The sequence below is a fragment of the Centrocercus urophasianus genome, unplaced genomic scaffold (assembly GCF_019232065.1).
Source record: "Centrocercus urophasianus isolate 14NV4802_14NV808 unplaced genomic scaffold, USGS_Curo_1.0 seq_29, whole genome shotgun sequence".
In the NCBI taxonomy this organism is placed as follows: domain Eukaryota; kingdom Metazoa; phylum Chordata; class Aves; order Galliformes; family Phasianidae; genus Centrocercus; species Centrocercus urophasianus.
This window is the reverse complement of record NW_024884855.1, coordinates 494,710-513,761: the sequence shown is the minus strand read 5'-3', so window position 1 is coordinate 513,761 and position 19,052 is coordinate 494,710. Positions and strand designations below refer to the sequence as shown.

At 54.6% G+C, this 19,052-nt stretch overlaps 1 protein-coding gene across 5 annotated transcripts in view; it reads left to right on the top strand.

The window, feature by feature from the left end:
• RAB11FIP3 (RAB11 family interacting protein 3) overlaps positions 1–18,060 on the top strand; it is a 44,401-nt gene extending 26,341 nt beyond the window's left edge. For 3 of the 5 annotated variants that reach the window (XM_042828261.1, XM_042828265.1, XM_042828264.1), the window contains 10 exons: positions 1,133–1,306; positions 7,484–7,519; positions 9,866–9,959; positions 10,729–10,832; positions 11,792–11,932; positions 13,002–13,083; positions 13,939–14,076; positions 14,671–14,826; positions 15,208–15,348; positions 16,073–18,060. In XM_042828261.1, coding sequence (XP_042684195.1) covers positions 1,133–1,306; positions 7,484–7,519; positions 9,866–9,959; positions 10,729–10,832; positions 11,792–11,932; positions 13,002–13,083; positions 13,939–14,076; positions 14,671–14,826; positions 15,208–15,348; positions 16,073–16,186 — 1,180 coding nt within the window. In that variant the 3' untranslated portion in view covers positions 16,187–18,060. Of the gene's footprint in view, positions 1–1,132; positions 1,307–4,840; positions 4,976–7,483; positions 7,520–9,865; positions 9,960–10,728; positions 10,833–11,791; positions 11,933–13,001; positions 13,084–13,938; positions 14,077–14,670; positions 14,827–15,207; positions 15,349–16,072 lie in introns of all 5 variants that reach the window. The other 2 variants (XM_042828266.1, XM_042828263.1) reach the window with 2 other exon arrangements.
• The last annotated feature ends 992 nt before the right edge of the window (positions 18,061–19,052 follow it).

The following is a 19,052-nucleotide window of genomic DNA, read 5'->3' as shown; positions in this document are numbered from 1 at the left end:
CCCTGATAACAGCACTGAAACCCCCAGAGCTGTCAGCACAGGGGGACTGAAAGCGTGGCATCCAGGTGTGGTGCTCTAGGAGGCACTTTGAGCTTTTTGGAAGCGCACACACACAGCTTTTTGGAAGAACACTTGTTCTTTGTGGCTTCCCTCCCACCCCAAAAGCCCAGCATGGGAACACGCAAGCTGCTGGTTGCTGGGGCTGAAAGGGTGCAGGCTTGGTGGAGGTGTACAGATCAGGGCAATGGGATTAGCTGGCTGCACGCTGCTCTGCTCAGCTCAGCAGCAGTTAAGTCGGGCTGTAAGCAGGTTCTGAGCTCCCTGGCCCCAAGCACCGCTCCCACCCAGGGGCCATGGCAGCCTGCGTGCGCCTTCCCTGCCTCCAGTTCGCATGCCTGTAAGTATAACCCACTGTGTTTTGGGGTTAGGTTTTGTTGCTGAGGCTTTCCTGCTCCTCCCAGCACGGCCTTGGGAAGGCTGGGTGACCCCTGGGTACTCTGAGCGGTGTATGAGGTGTGGGCAGACTCCAGGTACTCACAAGTTCAAGGCAAAAGCACATTTGAATGTATTGCCGCTTCTGGGTTAGAGATTGGAAGGCTTGAGGTTGGTGTCACGATGCTGGTGCATCCCAGAGGTGTGGGTGAGCTCCCCTCACCCAGAACTATTGCCCAGAGCAGCCCTGGCTGATGGGATCTGCCCCTGGAAGGTGCTTGACAAACCGCAGCCCTGTGCTGTGGAGCTGGGCTTGGCTCTTGCTTCTCAGTTTAAAATAAATATAAAAATTCCACCCCTGCCTTCTATTCCTGGAGCAGTTTCTGCTGCTTGCTGGGCCTGCTGGGTGCCTCCTTCTGCTCCCCAGTTGGGCAGTGGTGTAGGGTGAAAAATCAGCTTTTGGAATAATCCAGTCTTTCCTCCTTCTTTAGCAATGCATTTTTGGGAGGAGGGTCTTACCCCCCTCCAGCACATTAGCTGTGCTTTTAGACATCTGGCTTGCTTTCCGCCTTGTTTCTTGCTAATCTCCCCCTGTGTTTTGCCCCAGAGGTTTTAAAATCTTTGCAGTCCTGGGCAGGGAAGCCCACTGGGAGCAGTTACATGTGGTCACCCCGTGACACCCATCTCTCTGTCCTCACAGATCTCATCCACACGACCTGCCCCTGGGCTCAGACCTCAGCCACTCCATCGTTACGGTCATTAGCGGAGAGGAGCACTTCGAGGATTATGGAGAAGGGAATGAAGCAGATTTGTTCTCGGACAGCTTGTGTAATGGGGAAAGCAGCTTTAGCAGCTCCTCGTTCCTCTCCCCCAGGTAATGCTCAGCACAGCACTGGCTGCATTGGGATGGGTTTCGTTGGCATAACTTTTCAACTTGGGCTCTGTGTTTGGGTTTGCACACAACTTGGTCTGCGAGAGCAGATCCTGGATACAAGGAGATAAGCAGCACAGAGCCAGGAGCTGCCTCCCTCCATCCTTGCCCTGCACAGTTCCCATCCTCCCACCAGAAGCACCAATGTCCAGCAGCATTGGAGGAGCACTTTGGAGCCCAGGACAGCCCCACGTTCCCTCTGCTGTTGGTGATGTGGCTCCTCTCAGAACTTTCTGGTAGAAAAAAGCAGGCAGCCTCACAGCTTTAGCCCTGATCCTGTTGGATGACAGCTTTTTTTTTTTTTTTTAATCTGCTACACCTACATTTTTGGCTTTGATACAGTGGTTGGATTTGCACCAACAGCTGCAGCCTGAGATCTGTGGGGCAGGAAGGAGGCTGCAGTGTTTCCTTGCTCTCCTTACACTTAGATCTGAAACCAAACAAGTGCTTTCAGCCCATGCAGGGTGTGCTGAGGAGCTGGTAGGATGGTACAAACCAATCCGTATCTGTTTTTCAAGGGAAAAAGTAAAAGCTGCCACTCACTGGTGTCCAAGAGGATGCTTTTTCCCTTTGGGATGGTGTGTGTGTGACCGCACAGCAGCGTAAATCTGTCACAGCTTTTTATTTTCTCCTCTTTGCCTGCATTCTGTCAGCTTCCTAAAGGCCTTGATATGGCTGGGGCAGTTCTGGCTGCAGGGGGCTGAAGGAGAAGGGCTGCTGCCAGCACTTTGCTGCAGGCCAGGGCTAACTTTCCTTTTTCAGCAGCAGTTTTGAAGACGTGAACTAAACCTGCAATAGAGGTTTTGCTGTAAAGCTCTACCCATTGCTGCGGGAACCTCTAACCCCTGGTGAGTGTGCCCTGCTGGGGATGGGGCACTTTGTTCACTCACATGTCCTGCGTTGGCACTGTGCAGAGCCACCTGGGTGCAGCTGTCCCTGCTGGTGCCACACATGGGAAATGCTCTCAGCTAAAAGCCAGCCTTGGTGTTCTGAGTTCCTCCCCGAGTGTGGGCCTCCAAACTGCTCCAAAAGCCTCCTGGCAACAAAATATTCCAGTCATCTTGCAATCAGCTCAGCTTTTTCTTTAATACCAGTCCTGGGCTCCAGGTTAGCCCCACACACAGAGCTCAGCTCCTGCTCTGTCAGTGCCTGGCCTTTCCTGTTCTCCCTTTGGTTCTCACCCCTGCAGCATCTCTGCTATCCAGGGGGGATTCAGGGGGTGCACAGCCCTGAAGCTCTTTCTGCTTTTAGCTGGGGAGTGCCGGGAAGGCAGACTGCAGACAAAGCCCTGCAGAACCTCGGGGGTAAAGAATGCTGTTCTGTTTGAAAGAGAGAATTTCCGCATGCCTTTCAGGTCTGGCCCTTACCTGGGATTATTGTTGCGTGCAGGAAGGTCCTTAGCTGGGGTGTCTTTAAGAATGTGCTGTTTTTCTGAACAAAGCCCTGCCTACCACGTGTGTTTGCACACAGTGCAACCTTACAAAGAGCTGCAGGACGCTGCTGGCTCAGACTGAACCCTTTTCTTTTTTTTTTGCTGAGGTTCAGCATCACCTGTAAATGGCCACATCCCCATGCATCACCTCCACATTACAGGAGCATCAGATGGGAATCATGTTGACAAGTTTTCCTGCACACAGGATCAAAGCAGGGGTTGGAAGGGACCTCAAGCTCATGGAGTCCAACCCCCCTACTGAAACAGGTTACCTACTATCAGTAGCACAGCTAGGTGTCCAGATCAGTCTTGAATATCTCCATAAGAAGACCTTCACAGGAAGGCTAACACAGGAACCAAGAGCCTGCAGGGAGCACTGCAGGGTGCTGAGTTTTCCTGCTTAGTCCTTAAGTGCATGGTTATAGGTTGCCACCTTGGGCTCAGCCATCCAGACAGCAAAGCTCTCTACAACACCCAGCGAGGAATGGATGGCAGTGGGAAGCCCAAGCCCCTCATGCACAGCAGGCTGGCTGTAGGTGCTGGGTGAGAGCAATGCTGCTCCCCTGGGATGGAGGAAGGAGGCAGCAGGGCTGAGGGGTGGCAACGTGCCACCAGTGCTGGGTGGGGATGCCCTGAGGTGCGCTGTGGTTGAGCTCTCACCCACTCACCTGGCAGGGAACCAAAGCAGCCAGGGGCCAGGTATATCTTCACGCAGTGAATACCTCTGGATTCTCTTAGGGCTTCTTGTCTAATGGCTTTCCCCGCCTTGATTAATGCTCGTTAAGAAGTGGGCGAAGTGAGGACGCGCCGAGCAGAGCTCATGTGTGGCTGAGCAATGGGGAGCATCCCAAAATGGGGCACGTCGCTCCTCCTGGGTACCACAAAGCTGCAGCCAGCTTCAACCCCGTGCAAAGCCTGAGCAGCTGAAGGGACTGCTGGTGGATGGAGGTTTTTTTCCTGAGATCAAGCCTGCCATGGAGCATAGGGATGTTTTTCCATGTTTCTGCAGGAGTGGAGCGAGGCAGCGTGTCCTGTGTCTGGTCACCTGCCCTATGGGACATCAGGAGCACTGTAGGGGTGGCACAGGCTCTGAGGCCTGGCCCAGGGGTGGCTGGGTGCTGCACTGTGCTGCTGCCTGGAGAGATCCCAAATCCTCCTGGGGTTCCTCAGCATCTCCTGGGGCAGGGCTTTCCAGCGTGGGTCTGCGTCACGGGGCCCTTTCCAGACATCTGTTGTTTTTAAGCTTGCTCGTGTTTGCTCACACCTTTACCTGTCTTACTTATTGAACTGCTTTGTTTTTTCACTATTAACCTTTCTTTGATTCGAGTCTGTGGCTTCCAGAAGCATGTTTTCCTGCAGAAGATGGCGTGCATAAGGCCCCTAAGTGACACCAACCCCATGCTGCTCAGAATCCCGTGGCCAAACTCCCTTTTGCCCAAGCTGTACCAGGTGGGAGAACGGCTCCCTGCTTTGCCAGGGGTCGGTGGACGCCTCAACAGCTTGAGCAGCTGAAAGCAAAAAGCTGATCAGACCCATTAGCTCCAAAGGCAATTAGTTTGTACACCTTTACATCTCTTTGCCAGATGATGAGGCGAAGCTGCTGCCTGTGCACTTCACTGTGTAGGAGGCAGCTCCTGAACCACTGGTGGTTGGTTCACCACCAGTGTTTTATGAGCATATCTTCAAAGGGAGAAGTTCTTAGAGGTGAAAATCTGACCCTGGTCTGCACTGTTAACAGTGGAGCAGCACAGCTGCTTTATTTCTAGATTGTCCCACTGGAAAACGGGGCAACCAACCAAAGGATTTGGCTCTTGGACTCAGGGCCGTGCATGAGCTCAGTTTGCAAATCCCAGTGCAAACCAATATTGCACACAGGGAAGCAACCCAGCCTGCTCTCAAACTCAAACAGCCAATCCTACATCTTGTGCCAAAACCTCCCCTGCCCGGAGATGCAGCCCTTCCAAACAACTCAGCTTGTGGAAGCCACAGATGAAATCAGATTGCTCTGTTCTGTCCTGTTAAAATGACACTTGTGATTTCTCTAGCACCAATCCGCTCGCTGCGAAACTGCACAGCATTATCGCAGATGAAGCATTTGAGTTTTACTGTAGCCAGTGCCACAAACAAATCAACCGCCTTGAGGATCTTTCCGCTCGCCTGAATGATCTTGAAATGAATAGGTAATTGGTCTTGTGCGTGGCAATTTCAGTGTTGGGAATGATGCTCTTGAAGGGAAGACTCTCCTTGTCTTGGAAAGCTTTCCTCTGCTGCTGTCGGGCTCGATTCCTGCTTGCAAAAAGGGATGGATTTCAGTGAGGGTGGTGGAGCTTGCAAAAAAAAAAGTCTGCAAAAGCATCACAGCAGATGGGCCTTAAATCTGAGCCCTGGGAGCTAACAGGCAATGGGAATCTTCCACGCTGCTCTGCTCGGCCTCGTGCACGTCCCATACAGCACCCAGCACTGAGCAGTGCTGTCCTTATGTGGGAACCTGCAGCCCCAGGCGGATGGGCTGTGGTGTTTCTGCCACCCTGGGAGTGATGGTCACAGCCCATCCTGCCATGGCAGCGCCCCCCCAGCACAGCTCTCTGACCTGGGGATCTCCTGGGAGACACTGACTCTGCAGCCATAGAAACGGCTTGCACCCACTTGTTTCACTTGCACCCAGCACTGCCAGGTATAGGTGAATAGGTAGGATGAATGTCAGGGCCTTGGTGAATGTAGCTTTTGGGGTCCACCAGCTGATTTGGCAAGTGTGGGAGACAGCTGCTTTGATTTCCTTGTTCGGATGTGGTTGCAGTCCGCTGGGGGAAAGGAGGGATGGTGGTGCTGATGGAGATAATGGCTCTGCTCACACCCAGTGTGTTCTTTCAAGCCCAAGGCTGTGCTCGTGGTCTGTCCATCCTGCAGGGACAGCTCTCCTGGGCCATAGCTTGGGTGAGAGCTGGAAGACAAATGGGAGCTTGGCCTTTCTTAGCAGTACAAGTGCTTCTGTCCCTTCTCTTTCTCAAGCACGTGGCTGCCTTTGCTGTTGGGAGCCTCCGTGTGGCAGCCCTGGGGGTGGTGATGGGGCTGAGGTTGTGCAGTCACTGAGGAGAGTGCTGGGTTTCCCCGCACGCACCAGCAGCCCCGCTCCATTTTGGGTTTCACCCCTGCAAAGCTGAAATGCCACTTGTGTGATGGGGTCCTGTGGTGTCTCTGAAGGAATTGAAGAGGCTTTGTCCAGCTCTGTGCTTTCATGGCACAAATGTCTGGCTCCCTTGAGGGGGGAGGGTTGCCCCGCATGGATCTGCTGCTGTTGCTGGAGTGCAGCATCAGGTGTAGCAGGGGGAGGGGGTTGGATGTAAGTGGGTGTGAAGTCGTGCAAATATGACCTACAAGAAGGGCTGGAAGTCACAGAGGGAGTTGGTGCTGTGATATGTGTGCCCCAAAGCCATAAGAGACGCTGCTCAGCAGGGCTGGCAGAGCTGTGAATGGGGCAGTTTGGAGAGCTGTGCTTTGTTTTAGTGCCCTTGAAGTGGAGTTTGCACATCTCATCCTCTCCTAGGAGAGCCGCAGGTGCTGGCTCTGCTTTCCATGCAGAGGAAAATATTCCTCCTCTCCCCAGCATGGGCTGTACATGGGCTGGCACCCTGCAGCTGTAGGCACACACGGGATGACCCCTTCTCTGCCAGCTCCTCCTGCTCCTTGCTAATGGGGCTCAGAGGATACACCTCTGACACAGCCACAGGTAGCCCTGACACCAGGCTGCCATCGATCCTTGTTTCCCAGGAGCTGTATTTTTTATGTGTCTTTGACAGAAAATCACTCAGCCTTATTTTTAATTCCTCCTTCGAAGAACTCATGTCACTGCTGCAGCTCCAGGCAGAACTGAGCTCCCAGCTGACTTTTATTGTTGTTCTTTGAGCTGAGCTAAGCACTGGGGAATGCAGCCCAGCTGAGCTGTTGGCTGTCACCCATGCAGTGCTGAGTTGCCACCAGCATTGTGTCCTGATGGCACCAATTGGACGGCAGCATTGGTTTGGGTGCACGTGTGAGCCCTGCTCCTTTTGCCAACTTGCAGCTGCAGCCAAGGGAACATCTGGCCAGGAGTTGGTGCTGGAAGAGGCAGCAGGGATGTGGCTGCTTGTGCTGTCATAGTGCTCCGTTGCACCACAGATGGGGGGGTTGTGCACAGCACCATGCACAGCACCAGCAACCCATCGGTGAGCCAAGCAAGGAGGGCATGTCCCCGTCCTTGGTGTCATAGGGCCCGTGCTTAAAATCCATGATCAACAGCTCCTGCAGTCCTGGTAGCAGTTCTTTGGTGATCCAGAGCCAAATACAGCTCAGCAAGAGTAATAGCAAGCAGTGCAAAGCACACAAATGGATGGAGATGTGGGGGTGTGTGGCACAGCCGGGCAGGGACCCGGAGGGACACGGGGTGCTGGAGCTCTGCTGTGCTGGCAGAGCCCCACTGAGCTCACTGCTATTCTTAGCCCCTTCCTTGGGGATCAGCTTTCAGGGCTGGGACAGGCCGTGTTTGATCGGGTTCGTTATCCCAGCAGTGCTAATTGTGAGGGTCGTGGGGCTGCGTGGCCGTGCATGTTGCAGGGGCGAAGGACGTGCCCCGAGTGCCTGCAGTTTCCTGTTTCCCTCGCCGTCCACTGTCAGCTCTCCTAACTCCTTCCTGTTATTTGGTGCTTTTGCAGTCCGAATAAAAGACTCTCCAGCAAGAAGGTGGCAAGGTAAGCTTGTGCTTGGGTTACTGCTGCTGTGGGAAGGGTGCCCGCGCTGGCTGTCGGCATGAGTTTACAACGTCTTCTTTTCTTGGGGAAAAATGGGTCTCATTCCGATCTGTTTTCCATTAGCCCTTCTTCTGATCTGGAGATTGCTCCCTTGTGCCGGCAGCTGGAGGTGACTGCCAGCCCGATTTCTCCCAGGACAGAAGCAGGGGAGGCCTTTCCCTGTTGCTCAGGGCAGCCCTTGGGTCTTGGCCTCGTGGGTGCAGCTGGGATGGGTCAGGTCAGGGGGAGCTCTGGGGTCAGCTGCAGGTAACCTTTCTGTTATTCTGCTTTTTCTGCCCTGTGGCACTGTCCTAAGGCTTGCTCTTGTGCCAGCTGCCCTTGCCTGGTGGGTGTTTTTATCCCAGATTGCACAGGAAAGGCAGCACTTTGCTCTGGGGTCTGTCCTGTCTCCATGCACCCCTCTCCCCATCCTGCCGTGTCCTGCTTTTATTCACAACCTATCTCTTCTCTGTTCTGCCCTGCTTGGGAAAACGCTGTCCTCTGAGGTCTCTGCCTTTCCCTTCACCCCATTCCAAGCAGGGGCTGGGCACTCAGAGGAAGGGGCAGCTTGTTAGGATGGGGCCTGAAGTCACCACGCTCCCTCTGGAAGCACAGACCTCACCATGCCCGTGCTCCAGTGCACAGTGTGCAGCACTCTGAGCATTCAGGAGCTGCCCTAAACCTCATCATCTCGCCCTGCCCTTCCCAATTTTTCCTGTGCTCAGCAAGTCTGTCCTCCTGGAAAGGAAGCGAGGCTTTGATATTGAATTTCCTCCTTCCACTCATCTCACTTTGGAGACCTTTGTTAAAAACACGGGCAGGAAAGAAGGCAGAAGGGAGCAGGCTGTCCCATGCTTCCTGTGTCAGGTTCACCTTCTGTCCCCTGCCTGGCAGAGCAGAGGGCAGGATTGGAATTAACCCCATGGGGGCAGAGGTGCCTCCTCCCCAGGGAACAGCCCTGCATGTTAACCACAGAGAAGAGCCAGCTCCTTCAGATCAGCCAGAAGAGCACTTTTTGTTGCAGGTCCTGTAATTATAATGTAATATTTGCTTTTGGGAAGTGAGTTTTATTTTGGTCAGGGTTCTTTCCTTGACTTTTGTTACCCATGTTCTGCTTGTGCCAAGAAATCTCTGCTGCTCGGGCCCTGTTGTGCTTGGCATGATTTAAATGACAAATGTGCCCAAGACTTCAGAATCTAAATATGTGCTCAGGGGGAGGAGGCAAAACAAGCCTGGTACTCAGCTGTGGTCTCTTCAGCAAATGCCAGCCACGCTTCATGAATATTTGCATGAGCATATTGTGTAGCAGGGTGAGTTTCAGAGCCTAGATGACATAAACACTGGATAATTTAGGTTTGAAGAGACCTCTTGCTCTCCTCCTCCTTTGCTGGTTTCAAAGCCTGGTCAGCCTGCCTGCTGCACAGTGAGGCTGCTTGGGTCACAGAGGGGCAGCAGAGATCCACGGGATGGGGATGGTAGGGCTGGGAAACACCCACTGCCCTTTCTGGGGAGGGAAGGGGACTGCCCAAACCATGGGCACACGTCACTTAACCTGAGCTGACCCTGCTGCTGGCAGACCCTGTGTGTGCTGCTCCACGCAGGAGGAGCCAGCCATGGTGTGAGCCCTGCGGGTGCCACGCTGCAGGCTCTGACCCCACATTGCACTGGGAACAGCAGTGCTTTGCTCCAGGCAGCATCCTGGGTCTGCAGGGCTGTGCTGTGACGACCAATAGTGCTGCTTGTGCCATGCAGCAGTGGAGCTAATTGCAGCGGTGGCACAATTAGCACCAGTCAGAGCTGGGCAGTGCCCTTAGATGGATGCAGAGCTGTGGCCAGCGATGTCGCAAGGCCTGGCTAATGATTAGCTGCTCTCAGTTGTAGCACAGTTAAGATAGGTGTTTCCCAACAAGCTCAGGGTTCTATTTCTCTTCCCATCCACTGCACCCAGTAGTTAACTTTATCGATGGCAAGAGCAGAGTACTCTCCTTTGGTGGATGACACATGTTCTTAAAGAGAGAAAGTGTGGAGCAGGGGCTCTTATCTCCTATTCCAAAGAGCGAGAGCAGATGATGGCAGTGTGAAGTCCCTGCAGCATGTGTCCATGTCTGCACTCCGCTGCTGGGGCTCTGGTAAGAGACTGCCTGATGAGGAGCAGTGCTCTGCCAGCACCAGGGAAGGAGGTGGCAGCTGGGAAGGAGGGAAAGGGACCGTATGGTGTGGGTGTCGTCAGCTGAAGTCTCCCTGTCTGGCTATGCTGGCCCTGATGGTCGCCCTGCTGTGGGTGGGGATGGCTTTGCTGTGTTACAGACAGCTGCACCAGACCAGCACACTGTCTGGAGGAGCAATGGAGGAGTCCTACAGGGACACGTTGGAGTGCACAGAAGAGGACATCACAGACAAGGTAGGAGCAGGGCTGTGTGTGCCACGGTGGCACTCATTGGTGGCACGCAGGGCTTTGGGATGGCTGGGCTGAAGCTCCTCTTGCTGCACTGCCTCTAATCCCGCATTGAATGAAGGAGACATAACCTGAGAGCCTTCTGTCCCCATGCAAAGAAGCCTGGCCCTGGTGACAGCATCTTCCTCTGGTGGCTTTGTGCTGGTCCTCATGGGATGGTAGGGCAAGGAGGACCAGAAGGCTGTTGTTGGAACACCTCTGGTTAAGAATAGCGAGGGGAAGGATGGAAAGTGAAAGATGAGTGAACTCTGCCTTGCGTAAATGTTTGCTGCAGTGATGAAACTTTCAAAATGGCTTTTTTTAGTTCTGCAGTCAGGAGCTGAAAGCTGTGCGGAGCAGCATGGGAAAGGGAAATGTGCATGTGGCTGTTTGCAGTTTCATTTGCCTGCTTCCCCAGCGCAGCAGCACAGTGGTTCAGGCTCTGTTGACGTGCTGCTGGCTGCTTTGTTTGTGCATGGGTGTGAATGAGACTCAGCCGGGGTCCTTTGCTCTGGGCATTGCTGTAGCATCTTGTTATGAAGAAGGGAAGCAGGGAGGCGTTTGGCCCCATGTTTCTACTTGGGACACGTGGGAAACCAAGGTAGAATCTGAGCTAAAGCCTGGCTGCGGTGGCAGCTGTCCCCTTTTGGGTGGCTCCTGCTTTGAGGGGGGGTTGGGAATGATGCACTGCCTGTTGCTGGGGGTCTGTGCTGAGCTGTGCCTCTCCCCCACCCAGGTGGTCTTTCTGGAGAAGCGGGTGACGGAGCTGGAGAAGGACACAGCTGCCAATGGTGAGCAGCACAGCCGCCTCAAACAGGAGAACCTGCAGCTCGTGCACAGGTAAAGGAGCTGGCCAGGCTCTCCTTGGGATCGTAGGGTTCCATGGGTGCTTTTCAGGGTCGTGGGCACATCCCCAGGATTTGCTCCCTGCAAAGATTCTGCTCAGTTGCATGCAAATCCAGAGCTCTGTGGGTCTTTCCTCGTGTGCCCACCTCTCTGTGCAGCCCCAGGGGTTGGATCAGGGGGGCTGCAGGTTGGTGTTTCCTGGAAAGCTGTTCAGGGAGAGGGGCTTTGCTCAGATGGATGTGCAGCAGGGTCTGTGCCTGCTCTGCCCCATCGCAGCCCCACTGATTTCAGCCCCTGCTGCAGCACAGCCCTGTGGATCCCACGGTAACTGATGGCTGCCCTCCCTGAGCTGGCAGGCTCCTCTATTCCAGCAGCATATTTACACCCGCAGATAAACCCTCCAGGATTTATCTATAGGGCTGTAAGGCTGTTAAGTAACAGCTGTGTCATGGAACCAAGCAATTCAGACAAAGGTTTCTCTAAGCCCTGATAAACTCTGCAGCAGAGGGGAATGTTTTCACTTTAGCAGCTTGGCCCAGAAGTGTCAGCCAGCTTTTAATCAAGCCTTGTACTTGCTGCTGGTTGAAGAATAGCTTTATCTGGCAAAAGCCTTTCTGAGCAAAGTGGCTGCTTGAGGGGCAGCCCACAGGCTCCCAGCAAAGCACATCCTGAGCAGCTTCCCCAGAGCAGGGCACTGATTGAGGTGGCACAGCTCAGGCAGTGCCAGCACTGAGACCCACAGGTGTGCCATAAAGTGATTGCTGTGCTCTCACCCTCTTCCCCTCTCACTGGTTTCCTCCTTAAAAGGGGTTTGGATGCACCATGGAGAGGTAGAAAAATGGGCAGGGATACCACACAGCTTATTTTATTTGGGGATTTTGTGGGCTGTCTTGCTTTCTTGCTGCATCTGATGGAAGAAGTGAAGCTCTCTGACATCTCTCTCCTCTCCACAGAGCGAATGCTCTGGAGGAACAGCTGAAGGAGCAGGAGCTGAGGGCTGACCAAACACTCCTGGAGGAGATCAAGAAGCAGAGGGAGATGCTGAGCAAAATGGAGAGGGAGAAGAGCATCGAGATCGAGAACCTGCAGGCCAGGTGGGGCCAGGCAGGTCGAGTGGTGGCAGGGTTCCTGGGCACGTGGGCAGGATTACCTCAAATCAGTACAGGCCCTGAGGTTTGGCTGCTTCTCCTTCCTTCCCTTCATCCCAAAATCAGGCCCCTCCACCAGCATGGCCTCAGACTGTTTGGATTTCCCCGATAAGGTTTCAGTTTAGCTCCTGCTCCCCATCCACAGCTCTGCCCTGCAGCGTGTGAGTGCAGGTGGTGGTTGTTAGCACTTGTTTGCATGAAAGATCCGTGGAAGTCCGTTTGATGCTCAGATGTGACTCAGCTCTTGGAAGCAGGCAGGTGTCTGATCCTGCTCCCAAAAGCTGCCGTGGCTGTTGAGCAGATGCAGGCTGGGAGGGAAGGCGAGGGCTCAGCCCACGACACAGGAGGGTTGGCAGGGGTGTGCCGTGGCTGCAGGCTGCTCAGAGGCACAGAGGGGGTACTGAGGCAGAGTTCGACCCCATCTCGAGAAGGAAGAGCTGTCAGACTGGTGCTGGCTGGGCAGGGAGCTTTGTGCAGCCTCTTAGTTTCCCAAGGAAAGAGTAGCATGGGAGGTGGCCTCATTTATTGGACAGGTTTGTTATTCAGGGGGATGTTTTTACCACCTTTCCAGAATGCATGTTGCTCTCGTCCAGCCCTTGCAGTAAATGAAGCCCAGATGCACTTCATTTGGTTGGTTGGTTGATTTTTTCAATCGTGTGTGTGGTGGGACAGTTAGCACAGCAGATAGCTGTTGCTTTACCTGGAGGACTCAGAGGTGAAGCTCTGCTTCCTGCTGTCTGATGCTGAGGTTTGCCCATGAGCACAAAATGAGCATTCAGTTGAAAAAAATAACATCTGATCTGGTTGTGGAGGGCATGGGCCTGGAGAAAGGACCTGCCCAAGTTGTGCAGGTTTCCCTTTTTTCCCTTGGGAATGGGGATGGTACAAGTCTCAGGGTTTGGCGTGAAAAGATAAATCACTGCTGGCTTTCCTTCAGCAGGTCCTGGTTCAGTACTGCTGGTGATGCTTCAGCCCAGTCTGCTGCACTTTCTGACAAGTCTCCTTATTGTTGCAGGCTGCAGCAGCTGGATGATGAGAACAGTGAGCTGAGGTCTTGTGTCCCTTGTTTAAGAGCCAACATCGAGAGGCTTGAGGAGGTGAGAATGCATGTATGTGTGTGCCAGAGCTTCTGCCCTCCCCACAGCTCAGGGCGGGCCCAGCAGCACTGACACCACAGCCTGACCTCGGGGCAGTGCTTTGCAAGCAGGTTCACAGTGCCTGGCTGCAAACCTGGTGTTAGAAATGCAATGAGCCTGAGCTGGCAGCCAGCAGCTGGAGCAGCGGGTGGCCTGGCTGCAGGAAGGGACTCGTGCCCTCTGCTGGAGGCAAGTCCACAGCCCTGCGGCTGCAGCAGGAAGGGTTGAGGTCTGCTTGGTGCCCAGGCACACAGCTGTCACTGAGATCCACGTGTTGAGTCTTCAGAATGCTGTGTTCTCTCACAGACCCTCTCCCCGTGCCGGGGTTGGGAGGCTGCAGCCTGGCAGGGCCGGATGGGAGCATTGCCAGTGATGAACTTGCAGGTCTCACTTCTGGCACAGAGGTTGCACTGTGGCTCTGTTGGAGCTTGTGGCGGATGTAAGATTAAAACTGATGTGAAACCAAACCTCTGCCCAGCTGGAGGCCCTCCAGCATTGCACCCATTCGCAGCCTCTGAGCCCACAGAGCACTGCCCGCTGTGGCCAAGGCAGCATCGTCTTCATGCCCTGTGGCCTTGTAAGCACTGGATGGAGAGAACTGCTGTGTCCTGGTGGCATTTGGGGCTTTTGGAAAGCCAAAGGCTTCCTCACAGGCAGAGCCAAGCCAGGAGCCTGGGCACGGGGTGGGTTGATCATAGGAAAACAGGGAAATGCCTGGCGTGGGGCTGTTGGCACCAGGAGGTGACAAACTTCACCCAGCACCTCCAAGCTGGGTGGCAGTGAGCCCTGTGACCACTGCACTGCATGTGCTTGCAGGAGAAGCAGAAGCTGCTGGACGAGATTGAGGACCTCACTGTGCAGCTCACAGAGGAGCAGGAGAACAAGAGGAAGATGGGGGACAAGCTGAGCCACGAGAGGCACCAGTTTCAGAAGGAAAAGGAGTCGACACAGGAGGTGAGGAGTTTTGGCTGCCCACTGCAGCCCTGCCTTGCCAAAACTTGGCAGCTTTGCATCTCTAGTTTCAACAGCATCTTTAAAGCCAATTTTAAGAGCCTTTGGTCGTGTCTGGGTGGAGAAAGGTAGTACAGCAGCTTAGCTGTATAACATCTGTCACTTTTGCCTGTGTTAAAATTCAACCAAGCGCATCTGCCTGCACCTGGAAACCCATTAGGGCTGTGCCACCCTTGCCAGTTGCTTTCTCGCACCAAAGGAGCTGTGGCAGCAGCACGTGGAACCAGCAGGTGCTTGCAAAGAGAGCAGGTTGGGGGAGAGCTCTCAGCTGTCTTCACGTCTGGGGGCCAAAAACATGGGACCCCCGCCACCTCTTCCAAGTAATTCCATCTGGAGGCTCAAGCAGTGCCTGCCATCATGGCAGGAATGGAGTTTGGGGTCTCAGAGTGGAAATTGCTGTTGTTTTGGCATAATGTGGGGATTCACAGCATGTCCCATTGCAGCAGGAGGGAGCTGGTCCCAGCCAGGAGGCCACCCGTGTGTCCCACAGGCTGCAACCAGTGCCAGCACTCAGCTGTCCTCTTCCTTTTGCTGCAGCTCATTGAGGACCTCAGGAAGCAGCTCGAGCACTTGCAGCTTTTCAAACTGGAATGTGAGCAACGGCGAGGCCGGAGCAGCAGCATGGGGCTGCAGGAGTACAACAGCAGGACACGAGAGACGGAGCTGGAGCAGGAGATCAAGCAGCTTAAGCAGGTAGGTGAGGCTGGGAAGGGGGAGGAAACATTCTGCAATAAGGGATGCTGTTTCCCCTTTTGGCCTGGCTCCTTGGTTGGTGGGGTTCTCCCTCCCAGGAGCTGCTCATGCATGGAGCATCTTGTTGCTTCTTGCTCCCCTGTGCAGGGACAGGAGAGCTCAGATTCTTCCTCTGAAGGGCGTTGTGTGTATGTAGGACCCATGCATGCTGTGTCCCCTAGACTTGTCCCATATTTCCAGAGGCTCTCCAGTCACAGTCAGGAGAACGTGTGCTGTTCCCAGTGCCCTGCAAAGCCCCTGCCTTTCCCAGCTGTGCAGTGGGGTTGGATGGATGTGTTTGGGGGCACCAGGCAGCACCTGACGTGTGGTTGTTGTGAACAGGATAACAGGAGCCTGAAGGAGCAGAACGATGAGCTGAACGGGCAGATCATCAACCTGAGCATCCAGGGAGCCAAGAACCTCTTCTCAGCCTCCTTCTCTGAATCCCTGGCGGCAGAGATCAGCTCAGTCTCCAGAGATGAGGTGCGTGCACAGGGAGCTGCTTCTTTCTGACCGCGTCTCCCTGGGGTGCCTGGGGCTTCCCCTTCCCACCCAGCAAACAGGAGCCCATGTGGCCATGGCTGCAGTACAGTTCTCTCCAAAACCCCACCTGGGAGCTGTCATGAGACAACACAATGATTTAAAGAGCGTTTGGGACTGGACAGGAGAGGTTTAGGTTGGACATTAGGAGGAAGTTTTCCACCCAGAGGGTGGTGAGGCACTGGAACAGGTTGCCCAAGGAGGCTGTGGATGCTCCATCCCTGCAGGCATTCGAGGCCAGGCTGGATGTGGCTCTGGGCAGCCTGGGCTGCTGGTTGGCGACCTGCACACAGCAGGGGGGTTGAAACTGGATGAGCGCTGTGCTCCTTTGCAACCCAGGGCATTGCAGGATTCTGTGATGATTCTACGACTTGCCCTAATTCATGGGAATAGGGGATTCTGCTGCCTTCCAATTTGTGGCACTGCTTTGCCTTCGCTTCCTGGGCTGGATCAGCAAACACAAGTGTGTGTGTGTGTGTGTGTGTGTGTGTCTGCAGCTGCATTAACAGCCCAGCAGCTGGGACAGCTGCCCTGGAGACCTCTAGTCCAGGGGTAGGGCTGAGCAGGGCTGCTGGCTGAGGGCATCTCCTCCCCGTGGAGTCATGGAACGATGCCCTCCTCCCATCCCCAGGCAGCAGCGACCACTTCTCCCTTCTCTCCCTCGCAGCTCATGGAAGCAATTCAAAAGCAAGAGGAGATCAACTTCCGCCTGCAGGACTACATCGACAGGATCATCGTGGCCATCATGGAGACCAACCCCTCCATCCTGGAGGTGAAGTAAGGGCGGCCAAGAGCTGCGCGCTGCGCACTCTGCCATGGCTGTGGATTTGGTGCTCTGAGAGGAGGAAGAGGGACTCGCAACAGTCTTTGCTCTTGATGAAGGCCCAAGGAAACGTGGCGTCGGATCGGTGGGGAATCAGGCGGCGCAGCAGCGGGGCAGAGAGCCAGCAGTGAGGCTCTGTTGTCTGACTCCGTTCTTTTGCAACCCTACCCAGCTTCGAGGGGCGAAAGGGAACCTGGAGGAGAAATGGAGGCAACGGGGCAACCGTGGGAAGGATTTGGGACGGCCCCGCACGGGTGTGAGGAGGGCTTCCTCTGAACTGCAGGGGTCGGGATGGAGCTGGAACGTTCCCCCCCCCCTCCCCAGCTGCCCTACCCAGCCTGGGTGTCTGCTTTGCCAAAGTGTCCGTGACACACTCACTCACCGGGGCAGATGTGGGAAAGAGGGAAACACGTCCTGGACTTGTAGAATTATGGTGATGATTATTATTTTTTAATTAACTTAATGCAAATGTCTTCATCCGGCTGGCGCAGTTAATCCTTGCCCTGCTGCTTTTGCTTGGGAACGGGTCGCGTGCACGGAGCGCGCTGGCTTCTCACTTGCTGGTGGCACGGAGAGGGGAGCAGCCATCCTTGGGACAGGGTGTGGGTGCAGTGTCACCCACCTCCTTATTTATTTCGCTGTCTGTGGCTCGCTGCCCTCTGCTCCCATGGCTCCAGGGTGGGATGTTGCTGCAGGGTCCGCGCAGCTCATGGCAGAGCCGTCCCCTCCATCCTGCTTGCAGGCATTGGGGCGAAGGTGGTGGTGTGAGGGCTGAGCTCTGTGTGCTGCCCCAGCATCCCAGCACGGAACGGGGCTCTGCTGGTGATGGCTGTGATCCCGGAGGGAGAACCCGCTCCTCACCCTGTGCTGGGGATAGGGATGGGGTGGCTGCTCTGAGCTCTTAGCACACCCAGCATCGCCCATCCCTGTGCTGCCAGGGGCAGGAGGTCTCTGAACTCAGTGCCAGCTGGCTGGGAAGCACAGATCACGCTCACGGCGGGCAGCTCGTGGTGACCGCAGCGAGGTACATCCGTGGGAGCAGCCACTCATCCCACTGCCCCAGGATCTCTCGCTGCACCAGGCCCACAGAGCAGCTGTTTCTCCTGCTAGCCAAGCTTCAGAAACATCAATGCAGCCCAAAAAACAGGGGAGCAGCAGCGACCCCCAAAATGCTTCCGAGCGCATCGCTGTGTCGTGGGTCAGCCAGGGGCTGTCCCTGCAGCTGAGCCCAGAGCCACCGCCGTGTCCCCACAGCACGGCCATCTGACACAGCCCTGCACCCAGCCTGGGGATGGAGCCACGTCGTGTACATTTCCAGAGAAGCTTTGGGTGTAAATCAGTGTATACATGGAGAGGGAAATTTTTCTATCTTGTAGAGTAGGTATTTTTATAGAACGAAGGTTGATCATTTTTTTAATACTTTAAAAGAAGAGAGAAATGTATCTGTGTATAACACAAAAGCATATATATATATATATATATGTATAAATATATAAATATTGGAGATCTGCCTTTCTCGACTTGGGGTCACCGATCCCCAGTTCCTACAATCGTCTTTTTTTCCTGTCGCTCACAAAGAGGTACTGTAACTGTAAATAAGCACCAGGAAAAGGTTTTAAGCAAACAAAGCACTGACTTGCACATTCACCATGCTTTAAAGCCCCTATGGAAAAAAAAACAAAAACAAAAACAAAACCACACCGACCTGTCCTTCCTGAAAACCTTCCTCTCTCCCCACCGGTATGTGAAGGAAGTCCCAAAAGGGTGAAAGCAGTATTGTCTTAAATGATGTATTGATTCTCGTCCCATTAAATGCTGTTACCATTCCTGTCCTCGGCTCTTCCTTGCTGTGACTTTGTGGGACCTGTGGGGTGGGATCAGGGGGAGCACAAGGCACTGGGGATGGGCATAGGGACTTCCAGAGCCAGTTCTTGTCCCCGTGTCCTGCCTGCTGCCCTATGGGGATGTAAGTGAGGACATGGAGCTTCCCTCGCCTGCAGCCTGCTGGGTGCCGTGTGAGCTCCTCCAACCACTCTACTGACTTAGAAATCCCACTCTTGGGTCGGGAAATGCCCTAAAACCCTCTTGCTGAGCTGTGCGCATCTCTGTGCCTCCTCTGAGCCTCTGCAAGCTGCCCCAAAGGGCTCCAAAATCCCCTCTGCATTGCTGCAAACCGCTCCATCCTGCTCCCAGCTGCTGCTCCAGAACCTCCCCGAGCATCCCTAAAGGGCCCCAACAGCTCTGCAGGGTGCCAGGATTATTTTCTCTTCTAAAAAAAATCAGCTTTAAAATCAGCTCGGCACTTTGGGGAGCCCCAAAAAGCCCCGAGTGATTCCAACCCTGCAGATCCACTGAGCACCTGGGCTGCCCCAGGAACCTCCCCCCGCGTGGCCCCAAAAGCCAACAGCGCTCCAAGCAGCTCTCAAGCTCCTCCAAACTCTTCTGAAACTCCTTGAAGTAGCTGAAAACGCACCGAAAGAAATATCCTGCAGCAGCTCGAAAGCACTCCAAGCCTTCCTCTGAAGGGCCCTGCGAGGTCTCAAGTGCTCCCAAGCCCTCTGTGAGGCCCCAGAAATGCCTCCAGACCCTTCTGGGACCCCTCCTGCAAAGGATGCTGAATGCTATGGACCTTCTCCAGCGGCGCTGCAGAGATCTCTGCATTCCAGTGCTCCCCGAATCCCCCTTGGGGTGGCTGTGGGGCCGTATCAGCAGCCGCCAGTGTTGGGTCCCAGCCCACCTCTGTGCCATTGGAGAGCCCCAAATGTCGTTCCTAATAGATGAACACGTTTACCCATCATAGGTTTATGGTTTTGCAGAACAATCG